We start from the raw sequence: 13132 nt of genomic DNA on the forward strand, positions 1-13132 counted from the left end.
GTGAAATGCAGCTGTTGCTTCACAGTCTAAATTACTTCCAGCCTCTTTACTACCTTGTATCCCAGGATGTCAAATACACTCATTAACTAAACTCTACAGCTACTGATTCATCAGGAAACCTGCCCTTTTATAGTTCAGTGGTGGCCAAGAGAAAAGATAGAACTCCCAAATTTTCTACTTTGAACTGCTACATCACCTCTTCTCTCTCTCTCCCCTTTTCTTTGGTGACAAAAAATTCCCCCGATGCCAAAGCATTTCTTCCACTAAAAGGGCAAGGAGAGATTTTTAACCTAATATTTATTCTGGCCTTTTCAACATGAGAAGAGAAAAAGAATCCCTGCCATATTCCTAACGCAGCGCTCCTGACTGAGCCACAGCTTTGCACCCATTTTACGTCTCCCGTGATTTTAAGGCAGTCGAGTGTCTTCGTAACAGCACGTAGCATCAGCGTCGGGGGCACCCGAGAACATCGGGCACGTAAAGCGCTCTGGCCGCGACCCTCAGCCCTCTGCCTCTCCTAGGATAAAGTGGGTGTTGGTTTCCTCGGTGTCGGCCGCGGGATACTCAAACGCAGATGGGAAGGGTTTTCAGGGGGACACTTGTGTCCTTCCTGCAGGGCAGAGAGGCGGCCGCTCTGCAGGGAGCGTGGGGCGGCGTGACTGCATCCGTACGGATGTGCATCCCCCTCTCTGGAAGCAAAATGAGATGGAGTAAGACTTCGTGGCCCTGTGGTGGATTCCTCTGCTTCATGTTTGGTTCATCTTCTGTCCTCAGTCTCCTCAAGCTCGTTCTTGCCTGGGCGGGGGGAAGCCTCCAATTCCCTGTTCCTCCTGGAGACCGCCCCGGTCCCTGAGCCGTGGGTGAGCTGCTTGGAAAGCAGACGTTGGAGCAGCAGTTACTCAGGAGATGGTATTTTGTATTGGAGCGCTGTTGGCAGCAGGTGCTCTGTTAAACCCAATCTGAGAGGTTTAATGCTGCAACCGCTGCTTCTCGGCAGCGCCGGGCAGTGCCTGGGCGAGTGCACGTCTCCCTGCCCGTGTGTATTTGAAGGAGGCGAGTTAGGAGGAGCCTGGCAGTGCTGGGAATAGACCCGTCGGTTCTCTTTCTCGCAAAGGGAGGTCACTGGGATTCTTTTACGAGATGGAGAGTCGATTTTATGAATCGTTTTTTGATGTGTATTGCATTTGGCACGTAACATCAACCACCCCCTTCTCACCTGCCTCCCGATCCCTCCCTCCCCAGGCTCCAATTCCCGTTTCCAGCCTCAAGTCTTCGATTCACATTTACTGCAGGGAGACAAGCGGGGAAGTCTATGTGCTGTACATGCATAAATAATAGAACTGAAGTCATACTTAGTTAAAAATAGATACTCTTCCTAATAAATATTTTACCTACTGTCTTTAGGATATAAAGCTCCCCTGACTGAAGTGTTAAAACAAACCTTGTTGTTAGCCCCTAAATGCTTAAAACAACCCCGGCCACGGCTGTACACAACCCGCTCGGCTGCGAGGCTGTGTAGGGGAAGGTACGTGTCTGCGCATGTAAGCATATAGACAAACACCTGCTCTTAAAGCCTGAGACAAGGCAGCCCTTTGGCTGAGGGCACCGACCTTTGCAGCTGACTTCGACTCATTTGGTGACCTGTGAATCTGACTAATGAAAATTAAAGATAAAATCTCTCTTGATATTTATGAATAACGTTCTTCTTTCCATACCTTCCTTTCTTCCTGCCCAAGAGTGGAATTAGAATTAGCTGGCTGAATAAGGCAAAACAAAGGACACTGACAGAGACCGAGATAGGAGAATTTTTCATTAAAAAGAGTGACAGGCGATAGAATTTGTCCAAGTGTGTTTCTGGAAGATAATCCTTCTGCATTTTGGTTTTTAGGACATCGCTTAACGTACCTTACTTGACACGGTGTTTCCACTCCCCAGATTGCCTAGGAAGGAGGGGTTTACAATGCCACTTTAATCGAGAACAGATTTGCTAAACCAGGGCTCGGCTTTATGAAAGATAAAACTAGGATTGGGACACAGTGATCTGAAATGCAGTGAGGTCCCAACGTGAAGTACAGTAGGTGAAGTTCTGCTTATGAGCACGAGTGTGTGTGTGTGTGTGTGTGTTGTAGGGGGGTGCAAAGCCAGCGAGGCAGTAAGTGCCACAAAGAATTCAAAGGGAAGAATTCAGCCCGCGGGCAGGCAGATGTGGGAGCACAATAAACAAACCCAAACCAGCCGAAGTACGGCCAAAGGGAGCAGGGGCTGGAGCATCTCCTGCGCTCGCAGTAAAAGCTTCCTTGGTGTCGAAATGCATAGGAGGATAAATTAACCGGGCGTTTGACTGTGGGACTCCCACCAGCATTTTCAGAGCACTAAACCGTACTTGGTATTCCAGAGTGAATACAGTCATGTTCTCCTCGTTAGGCAGGCAGAGACCCAGTCAATACAGCCAACAAGTTTAGGGCACAGCTCACTTCACCCCGCGGTTTTTTCAGATGAATTGCTCTGCTGAGCTCTGTCGACTGACTTGACTCAATCTTTATCAACCCTGAGAAGCCCGGATGCCTGCCTTGGTGTGCTGGGTTTGGCTGGGGTAGAGTTAATTTTCTTCCCAGTAGCCGGTATGGGGCTGCGTTGGATTTGTGCTGGAAACAGCGTTGGTACCGCAGGGATGTTCTTGCTCCTGCTGAGCAGTGCTTACACAGAGCCAAGGCTGTTCTGCTCCTCACACCCCCCACCAGCGAGTAGCTGGGGGTGCACAAGGAGTTGGGAGGGGACACGGCCGGGAGAGCTGACCCAATGACCCGAGGGACGTTCCATACCATGCTCAGCATATAAAGCTGGGGGAAAGAGGAGGAAGGGGGGGGACGTTTGGAGTGATGGCGTTTGCCTTCCCAAGTCACGGTTACGCGTGACGGAGCCCTGCTGTCCTGGGGATGGCTGAGCACCTGCCTGCCATGGGCAGCGCGAATGAATTCCTGGTTTTGCTTTGCTTGTGCGCGCGGCTTTTGCTTTACCTCTTAAACTGTCTTTATCTCAGCCCACGAGTTTTCTCACCTTTACTTTTCTGATTCTCTCCCCCATCCCGCCGGGAGGGTGTGAGCGAGCGGCTGCGTGGGGCTGAGCTGCCGGCCGGGGTTAAACCACGACGCTTAGACACCAACCTGGCTAACACATAAACTCACGCGACACAGGCGGTGGTCCAGCAGATGTGGTCTAGGTGAAATCACAGCCAGTTGGATGTCGACACGAGTTATCGCTGTCAGCACGGAGCGAGCAGGTATTCCAGCGATCCGTCTGGGGCTGGGAGCTGCCTCGGTAACTTCCTCCGCTGACTTGGAGGAGCGATTAGGGAGCATGCTTACTAGATCTTCAGACTAAGGCTGAGTGTGCCTAGGATGGGACTGGCATTAAGAAAGGTTCGGACCAACTGGAGACATCTAAAAAGATTTAGTTTCACTTCAGTATGGAGAAATAAGCTGTTTTCTCTGCCCACTGAGGGTAGGAATGAAGTACCTGCTTTAATTTTAAGATGGAAATTAGCTGTCAAGGATAGATTGCCTGGAGAAGTTAGTAGTCTCCATCGCTGGAGGTCTTAAGAGCCTGTGATACTGTAGAAATATGAACGAAACATTATAAATAAATAAATCAGAACCTTAAGAAAGCCCACACAAGCCCAGCAGGAGAAGCACATACGTAGCCTAGATCCTACACTCTATGGGGCTTGCCGTGGCCTATTGACGTTGGGAAACATTTTGCCCGAGTAAAAGCTGCAGCATTTTCTCTGGCATGAAAGAAACCAGGGCCAGACACTGGGCTATGGAGTGAAATGAAAGAAGTCCAGGGAATGGCATCACAACTAGTTTTTATGGAGATACAAATGGAAATTTATTTATATCTCCCTTTGGTTCTTGCCCTATGGAGAGTGAAATAAGGTGAGTTGCTTTGATTAAAGCATATAGCTGCAAATGCTCAGCGCGCCCATGACCACCATCCTGGTGATTTTCATTATCAGAGAGAAGATGCCATCAGGGCCAAGTGCTTGGCAGTGCTATTTTTGAACAAATCAATTCATTCTGATTGCCATCAAAACTTGCAAAAATTAGGCATTCAAATGGAGACTGATCTCGCCTGACCCGCAGCATGTGTCCTTTAGAAAAGGATATTTGCGAGGCTTATTCAGAGATCTGATAAAGTGCAGATCTTTTTTTTTTTTTTCATTTGATATTTACTGGCTCTGGTCAGTTCACAAATTCCCAACCACAGATTTGCTAAAACTGTGTAACTAAATGTTATGGCCTTTTCATCACGCGTTGAAAAATAACATGTATTTAGCAGGTAGATGATGTCATCCCAGCCAGGTCTCAGAAGCTGTGACGAGAGCAGCCCCCCCTCTGCCGAGGTGACGGGTGCTCTGCCGTGCTGGTCCCCATGGCCTGCGCCGTGCCGGTTGGGGGGAGCAGTAAGTCACCCGGGGGCTGGGGGCGGTGGGACCCCCGGCGACAGCTGCTTCGGGGCGGTGCGGTACCGCTCTGCTGTAGGTGCACACGCACACGCTGCTGATGCCCTGTCTCAGCCCACTCCTGGCTGAGTCGCTGCCTCCGCAGGCAGTATTTCCTGGCTGCAGGGTGTTTTATCGCCTGCAGAAATGGCACAGCAGCCTTGGAAAGGTCAGGAGGAGCCCGCGAGGTCCCCCTGTTTTTCAGGCAGCCAGCCTTTCTGATGTTCCTCTCGTTTGGCTGCGATGCCCCAACAACGCAACCCAAATCCTTGGGGGCAGCAAGGGCTCCATCCTCAATCACGAAAGACTGGAGAAATATTTGTTGTGCAAAGCGTGAGAAGATCCTGTGTGCGCAGCCCCGGTACCAGCACGGGAACTGGCCCTGGGCTTCCTGCCGCTGAGGACAGGGGCCGGTCACATAGCCAGGCGTGTTCCTACGAGCACCTGCGTCCACAGCACCCCCGTAAGCACATCTGGGCTTATTCTGCCATGGAAAGTTGTATACAGTGTGAACATAAAGGGCTGCTCAGCCAGCACTCTGCACTTCATCCTGCAAGTATGAAGAACGTTTTGTGTGCAGGGTCCTTCTATCAGCCTATTATTCTAAGGCAAGAATAATCGTAATCCGTCAATTTAATGTTATTCTGCTCAGAACCTAGGGCCTGAGGGTTGGCTTTGCAGGGAAGTGGGGGGTCCTGATGGCAGCAGCATGCATCACCGCATACTGCCGTCGGTACGGAGCAGCACAGGGAATCCTGGCCAGCAGTGACAAGAAAGAATGCAATTAAACAGGACGGGGTGGATCCACAGCGGGAACATGAAGCGGAGGGTCGCAGGTCTAGACTGATGTCCTCCGGGAAGTGCATGTCTGGATAATGGGAGCGCTGCAGGTCAGAGCCGATGCGTTCGGAGCTGCGTAGGAAGTCTGCTGACAGCTTGCTCTCGCCGTCTGGTTCCCACCCCAACAGCCAAGCCGTCACTTTGGCTCTGCTCTGCAAAGTCCTTCTCCTGCCACCTCCCCGTCCTCTTCCCCAAGAGCCCCGACCGGGTGGAACCAAGCAGAGATGCTGGCGTGGTTGGGATGAAAGCACTGGGAGCACTGAGAGCCTCAGGGCAGCGTTTCAGAGAAGTCCCTGAAATAAAGGAGTGTGCAGGGGATGGGGGAGTGGACGGCTCTTCCAGCACAGGTGGTGGACTTCGCCTGGCCGACCGTGAAAACACACCGTCCTTATCTTAAATAATCACAGTTTTAAAGCTGTGCGTATGGGAGGCGAGGCAGATTTGTGCTCTCTGCCCCGTGGCAGCTGTGCCCTTCAAAGGTATTTTCGGCGGCAGCTCCCGAGGCCACGCAGCAGCACGTTCTGCGGGGCAGGCGCCGGCTCCGGCACGCGGTCCCTAAAGCTGTCGGGAGCCAGGATTAGCGACCCAGCTGCCCAGCGCCAGGGTCCATCTGTGCACTGTGGCACTGGATTAGCTGCCCTGGGAGCTCCAGTGGCCACAGTTTTTTCAGGTGGTGTGTTGGGATTGTTACTGCCGTTTTCTGTAGCTGCCGTTCGTACGAGGCATTCATTAAAGGTTAGCAGAAACACAGCCGTGAGCGGTTTCTATGCCACGGCAATTCATTTCAATAACAATCACGCAGTTATGATCAGCCATCAGCATAAAGCACCCGTAAAGCAATGAATCAGCTCAGTCAGTAAATCAAAGGAGCAAAAGCCAATGTTGGCCACCCCAGAGCCTCCCAGAAGCATTGTTTTCCAATCTGCTGTAGAGAATGGTCTTTGCATTTAAAATATTCCATGAATGTAAATACACTGAAAATATTAATGAAAATTAATATGATTCTATAAATCAAATTATACACGTGTTCTTTGATTTCTACTTTGAAATAATTTTTACATGATTAAAGTATTACAAATATGAATGCAGTGGGACTCGATCACAGCTAAGAGCAAACACTCTGAGGAACTTCATTAGGAACAATATTTGATCTTCATTAAACTTCAGTTTATTTAATATATTCCTGAAAGAATACATTTGCTTTTCCTCATATACAGAGTGACCACAAATCAGACGTAATTCTGCTGGAGCCTGCTGCCCGGTTTCACCACTCCCCTGCTCTTTTGCCCCAGTGTAAAGGACCACACAACTGAAGGTGAAGTAAGGTCCAAGACCCGGCAGTATCAGACAGTGCCCGTGCCGCGGCAGGGCGCGTTTGGGGAAACCAGGACACACCAGTGCAACCAGTGCTGCTCAGAGCCAGGCGCTTGTCGTCGCAGGTTTATTTTTACCTCTGTTTAAGATGAAGATCATCAGAACTGTCATTACAGGGCAGGGTGGTCTGGAAGGCTCAGTATGTCGTGCAGTCTTGTGCCGCTTTAAGTGAGGGAAACCTAAGTTATGTTGATTTTTTGAGTGTATTCATTTTTTTGGCACCCCGAAGGTAATCAATGAACTTGTACCTTGAACGTTGCAGGAGGGAAAATCCCTGGAGGAAACAAGGACATCGCACCCCACGGCTCCCAGTGAAGAAGCCCACGGTGAACACGCAGCGTGGCGGGGCAGTTACATCGAGGGGCAGCCGGCACGGACAAAATCCTGCCCTTATGGCCCTTCCAGCCCTGCTGCGGCTCAGCCCGTCCCTCCGCCCGCTGGGGCTGGGGCCCCGCAGTGCCCTCTCTGCCCTCCAAACGCCTGTTCCCCACGGGTAGCCCCAGACCTGCCCAGCCGGCGGTGCCCGCCGCGGGCGGCCCCTCTGCACGGGCCGTCACTGCGCGCCGCCGACATCTTGAGGCCGCGCACGGCAGGGAAAGGGCCGGGGAGCCGGCGACTTTCACCCGAGCGGTCCCCGCCTGCCCGGAGGAGGGCGGCCTGGTTTAAGGCCTGCGGCTCCCGGGAAGGCTCCGAGAAAGCTCCGGGAAAGGTCCCGGGACCGCCCGGCCCACGCTAGGCCCGGACAGGCCGCGCTGTAACCATGGTAACCGCGGCTGGACCACGGCAGCCCGGCTTGTCCCACGCGGCGGCCCGTAGCGCGGTGCATTGTGGGCCGGGGGAAGATGGCCGCCTCCTTGATGTGGTGGTGAGAGGAGTCGGGCTCTCCGGCGCTGCAGGACGCGTCTCCCCTTCTCCTCCCGCCTCCCGCCCGCTCCCGGTCCGCAGCTCGCCGATCCGCTCTCGGCCCGCCGGTGTGCGAGGTAGCTGGGAGCCGCGATGGGCCGGGCCCGGCTCCCACCGCAGAGAGTGCAGGGCCCGCGGGGCTAGAGGCGCGAGTGGAGGCCCGGGCCCGGTCCCCGCCGGCACCTCGGCCCTCCGCGGGGCCGGGAGGAGCCGCCTTCCTCGGAGCCCGGACGGGGCTGCTGTCAACGGGCGGCGGCGGCGAGTCGCCAGGCGGAAGGTGCTGCTTCCCCCGGGCTTGTCCTTACCTGCACACCTGGGAGAGGAGCCTCCCTCTGCCCTTGCCCCGTCCTCCCCACCCCCCGCCCCAGCCCGTGTCCGCGCCCCTTCCCGCCGGAGGGATCCCTCGGCCCCCACTGCGTGCTGGGCTGGAGATTGCTGCTCACTTGTTGCCTGGCACTTCTCCTCTGATGGAGTCTGAGATGCTGCAGTCGCCTCTTCTGGGGCTTGGGGAGGAGGATGAGTCTGACCTGACTGACTGGAACTTGCCTCTGGCTTTTATGAAGAAAAGGCATTGTGAGAAGATCGAAGGCTCCAAGTCTTTGGCTCAGAGCTGGAGGATGAAGGACCGGGTAATGCTCAAGGGCAGGATGGGTTTTGGAGGAGGAGAGGGGGGAGAAGGGAGGAGTAAGTGCTCAGAGGACTGCTGTAATTCAAGCAGCGGTCTGTTTTCAGGTGAAACACTGGGCATTTGATCCGATAGTTCATGTGCCTGTTGTGGTAATTGGGGAAGCAAACATGCAGATGGGTGAAACGGACTAATTCCAAGCTCCGCTCTTTGAGTAGCTCCCTCATTTAAGATCTTTAAATGAAATTTGGGTACTTGGTGTTTTTCGGGAAAGACAGTAAAATTAATGAGGTCTTAAAGAGCTCTCTGGACCAGCAGGTTAATGATGCAAGCACAGGGTGCGGTAAATGTAGTCATTACAGTTGTCTGGTGGTGAAGATGCACGGAAGCTTTGTGGTTTTGAAGCTTGCCACCAGCATGTTATGTGGAATATAAAATTAAGGCGTTCTTTGTGTGTGGGGAAACTGAGATTATGTGATTTGGAGACAGGAAATAGTTATTAGAGGAAGCGCTTACTGTATTAAAGCAAGGTGCTTCTCTTGTGTTTGAATAATGTTGCGTGTTAAACGGATAAAGCCAAGCGTGTCAAAGAAAGTTCCCTGCCAGGGGGTCTTGAATCCTGTGTTGCGTCTGTGTCCCAGCTCAAACGTTTTGAGTTAAAAGCAAACAAACATGGATGATCAGTTCCACTCATTCTGTTCTTGGAATCTGCTTTGGGTTATGGGATGTCTGAGATCTCAAAGTTGGTTTGCTCATAACTTTGTGTTTATGAGTACGTATGAAGGTTTTTTGGTGGCCAAATGTCTGTTATGTTTATGATCCCTCTTGCAATACTGTGGAATAACTTGGGAACTGTTGTTGAAACTCCACCCTGTAGTTTCATTCCAGAGGCATCATGACCAGGCATGAGGACACACGTGTCTAAATGTTCCTAGAGGGGCGTTCACCTAAATGGTTATAGCTCAGAAGTTCTAGGGAGGGCTTTGGCTGAATCAGAATAGTTTGACTGACTTGAATCATGCACTGAAAATTTGACTTGGCAGATCATTAACGGATTGAATTGAGGATTTTCTTGGATGTAATTTAAATGAGCCACAGAACACAAAGTTTTGTGGTGTGTCTTCTTTAAAGGGTTTTGGCAAAGCAGTGATTTTTCTCTAGTAGACTGTGGAGGTGTGATGAGCTTGCTTGTCTATTTTAGTGATCCCTCTGCCTTCCTGTGAAGCTTCCTGTTCACTTATTTCCTGATCTGCAAAGCTGTCATTTTCTAAATTGGGAATGACATTGACTTGTGCAACCTATTGATTATCTTGATCAGCATAAGCATGAGTAAAGTGGTAGTAATCAGCTGTCCTCTCTGCATTTGTTGTTAAACATTTCATATGCATGTTACAGCCAAAGAGAATCATTTCAGTGAAGAAGAGAGCAGTGGTTACAGTGAGCATCACAGCCCAGTTCCGCTGTCCTTACTCCTGTGGAGTTGCAGTTTCTTCTTCTAAGAGTCCTCTGTGCTGTGAACGGTGTGCTTTTCACTCGCTGTGAATGAGCTTGGCGAAATCAGGCCTGAATGAATTTGTTCTCCAAGATATCGAGTCTTAGTTTTCTAAATGAAGAAAATAAGAGCAAATCTGAAATTTTCTGTTTAGACCTTCTGTTTTCACTGTCAGCTTGAATCAAATAATTTTTCTTTATATCAGGATCAGCTGTGCTGGTCACACGTCATTTGTATCTGCACAGTTTTATCAGGTATCATTTGGACAAACTTGTCTTTGTGTATAATTACCTTTTGCTTAAGAACAGGGTCATAGGAATATATAGAAAACACATAAAGACATCCAAGAGAGGAAGAGAAGCTGATCTGAGATTGAGCAATGTCATTACTTTTAAATCTTAACAGTTATTTTTCATGTTTTGTATTTTATTCAACTTTTTAACTATCATTGGATGTCGTCTTAGCATTTGATGTGATATAACAAACTTACCAGAACTTCAGACAGTGACGGAAGGGATGTGAAGATAGGGTGTTTGGAATTCTGTATGGAAAATGACGTTTGTTAAATATTTTCCCCCAACTAACTCAAATTAGCTTAATCCTGTGAAATGGTTCATAAACTCATATAATGTGGTTTGACCCTGTGTTAAATAAACCAGCTTGCTAGTTCATGCTGCTGCTGTTTTCACGTAGACCAACTGGAAATGGGAGTTTGAGTGTAAGGGGTTTGTCCAGAAAACCAATCACCTTACTGAAAATGCAGGAACTTGAGATTTGTGGGGTTTTTATTGTGAAGCATTTCTGAACAGTAGTGTGAGGGAAGATATGCAGTAATATGTCAGCCTTTGCTATCAGGAAGTATACTGACCTTTTGTTGATTTTTAGATTTTTCCTTGTTCTGATTTCACTTAACTGCTTTGTTATGTGCTCTCTGGCATTATAAATTAATTATTCTTCTCATCTTGTTGTATTATTCAGAAAGTTTCTTCTTCCTTTTTTTCTTGCTTTAGAGCATTATTCCTCAGTGATCAGAATTTGTGTTGCAGCCATGCTTGTTTTGGTCAGCATTCAAGGCCTCTGATGCCTGTCTGTAGCTGCTAATCAAATTAAAAGTACACGTAGTCACTTCCCTCCAGTCTCAACCTGACTGTGGGTCTGTTGCATTCCCCAATTTGCTTTACTTTCCTCTTCTTGTCTCTTGCCTCCTTTTTCCAAAAGCCGGCTCTGATTGACTTCAGGTGTGCTCTTATCTGTGAGATGCTATTGAAAGAGAGTTTCCTGAGGGCTGGAGGGGATATACCTCTTGGTGTGAGTTGAGAGTGTGGAAAGCATTCCATTATTTGGAATTTGATAAGTTAACTTGTCAAAGCTTAGGATGGGAAGCATTACCTGTATTTAAACACACCAGCCTCTCTCTAAATCAAGACATTCTCAAAGGTTAACCAAAACAAGTTGCTGTTCGCCTGAGTTGCAGGTAAATCTGTGGGATTTTTTTCCCCTGTGAATCATGAAAAAACACAGGCAGTGGTGGGTTTTGCCCTTAGTCATCGTCTTGAGGAGCCCTAGGGAGGGATCCTAGCTTTACTGTAGTTACAGGAAGTGATTCACTGAGATTTGGGAATGGAATGACTCTTTTTTTTTCATCTTGCTTCATTGCTGTAAAAACTCCAGAGTTTATATGAACTTGAAGGTTCTTTAGAAGGCAGAACTCTTATTAGAGGGAAGAATCTAATAAGAAAAGTAATGAGTGGTAAATCTAGATAAAATAACTGAACGTTTACTTGCCCCCCCTTTCATCCAGGAGGACTGCTCTGAAAACATTTAATCCTTTGTCTCCTGCTTCCGTGGACTACATATGGCATCAAAGTGACACTGCTTTGATCTATTATTTATTTAAAGAATATTTTTAACACAAGAGGGTTGGAATTATGCTTTGTGTATTGAATTAAATCTCACAGCCTCAGCAGCAATCAAATCAAGAAACTTGATTTAAATAAAAAGATTTCAAATACACTGGGTTTTACTGGCAAGTTGCTACTAAATTCAGAATACTTAAATTAAGATATGCTGTACTTACATTGATTTCTAAAATAAGCAGAGAGCAACAAAGCTAGTTGTAATAGTTTTACTTTAACATTTTTTTTCCTGCTGCCTCATAACTTGCTGAGTGAGAATTAAATCCTGTTTTTATGAGAAGATGAATACACAATTAAGTTTCTATGGAAATGTAGATTAAAGCAGGACTGCATACAAATGCGCTTAATTCAGACAAGCAGAGTTTACCTGCCTGCATGGTAAATGGTTCATGTGCCAAAGGAAATTAATGGAGGGTAGTAGCATTGGAGGTTTGTGCAGATCATTTCACCTTGAAGGAGGTGTTTCGATGTTGGGAAGCATTCCAGGCACTCCTGTAACGCACGTGGCTTGGCTACTGCTCGCTCTTGGGGTGCTGGGGGCTCATCTCCGTCTCTTCCAAGTCTAGTTCAGTGTGTTTCCTGTGAGCTGAGCTGAGGCAGCAGGAATCTGGTGGGGGGGAGATGATGGGAGTTCCTGTTTTGGCAGCAGCCTTCGCTTTAGTTTGACTTATTCCATCTTAAATGTTTGTTTTCTGTTTGCTTGTGCCTGATCAGGACTATCAGCTGTGTTTGTGTGTAGGAAACTCATAACCCAGTAAGTAGTCTGGGAGCTAACCCATGAGAGACGCAGGTTCTGTCCTTCCCCTGGAGGGAAGATAAACTCTTGGGAAGGCTTGGAGCACTTTGCTGCAATCGCGTGGCCCTGGGAGCTGGTAATGGCGTGAATCTCTCTTCTAGGTCAGTGGTTGAAATCCTTTTTAGTTCAGTAGTTACTAAAAATGGCAATTGCTGTCCAGTGAGGTGTGCGGATTGAGTGGTAGTGTAGGGCACCTGCTGGTTTACAAATGTCTTGGAAAAACAAAACAACCCAAAACCCCCCAGCGTCTCCCCAAACTGATGCCCCTGCTGTAAGTAATGAGCGCTGTCATTTAAGTTATAGATTTATATCTTCTCTTACCTAGAACAAAGATTGTTTTGAATTAAGATGGCTGTGTACTGATTGGAGAGCTTGTGCTCTATCTACCACTGTCTACACGTTTTTATGTCTAAGCAGAGAGGGGACTTTGATTAACAGCTCTGAAGAGTCCAGCTAGTCACAGGTTTTGAAAGAAAAAGTTCTTGCCTTTATTCACCAGTAGGAAACACTGAAATCTTCAACTCGGTCAATCTTGTTCTCATCCTATGAATTTTCTCACTTCAGCTGAGATCTAGGGGCTGTAAAATGAATATTATTTGGTAGTTACTGGCAGTGCAATCCATGCTTCCTGCGAACGCGCTACTTAATCTCTTCCAATACCACAGCTATTGTGTCAACTGTAATC

At 48.6% G+C, this 13132-nt stretch overlaps 2 protein-coding genes across 5 annotated transcripts in view; one reads left to right on the forward strand and one right to left on the reverse strand.

Moving 5' to 3' along the window:
• The window catches only part of NPTX1 (neuronal pentraxin 1), a 193396-nt gene that overhangs the window by 12459 nt on the left and 167805 nt on the right, over positions 1–13132 (reverse strand). The window lies entirely within an intron of this gene.
• RPTOR (regulatory associated protein of MTOR complex 1) overlaps positions 7528–13132 on the forward strand; it is a 152158-nt gene continuing 146553 nt past the window's right edge. For 3 of the 4 annotated variants that reach the window (XM_054847001.1, XM_054847002.1, XM_054847004.1), the window contains exon 1: positions 7528–8247. In XM_054847001.1, coding sequence (XP_054702976.1) covers positions 8086–8247 — 162 coding nt within the window. In that variant the 5' untranslated portion in view covers positions 7528–8085. The remainder of the gene's footprint in view (positions 8248–13132) is intronic. The other variant, XM_054847003.1, reaches the window with a different exon arrangement.

Source organism: Grus americana, chromosome 18 (assembly GCF_028858705.1).
Source record: "Grus americana isolate bGruAme1 chromosome 18, bGruAme1.mat, whole genome shotgun sequence".
In the NCBI taxonomy this organism is placed as follows: domain Eukaryota; kingdom Metazoa; phylum Chordata; class Aves; order Gruiformes; family Gruidae; genus Grus; species Grus americana.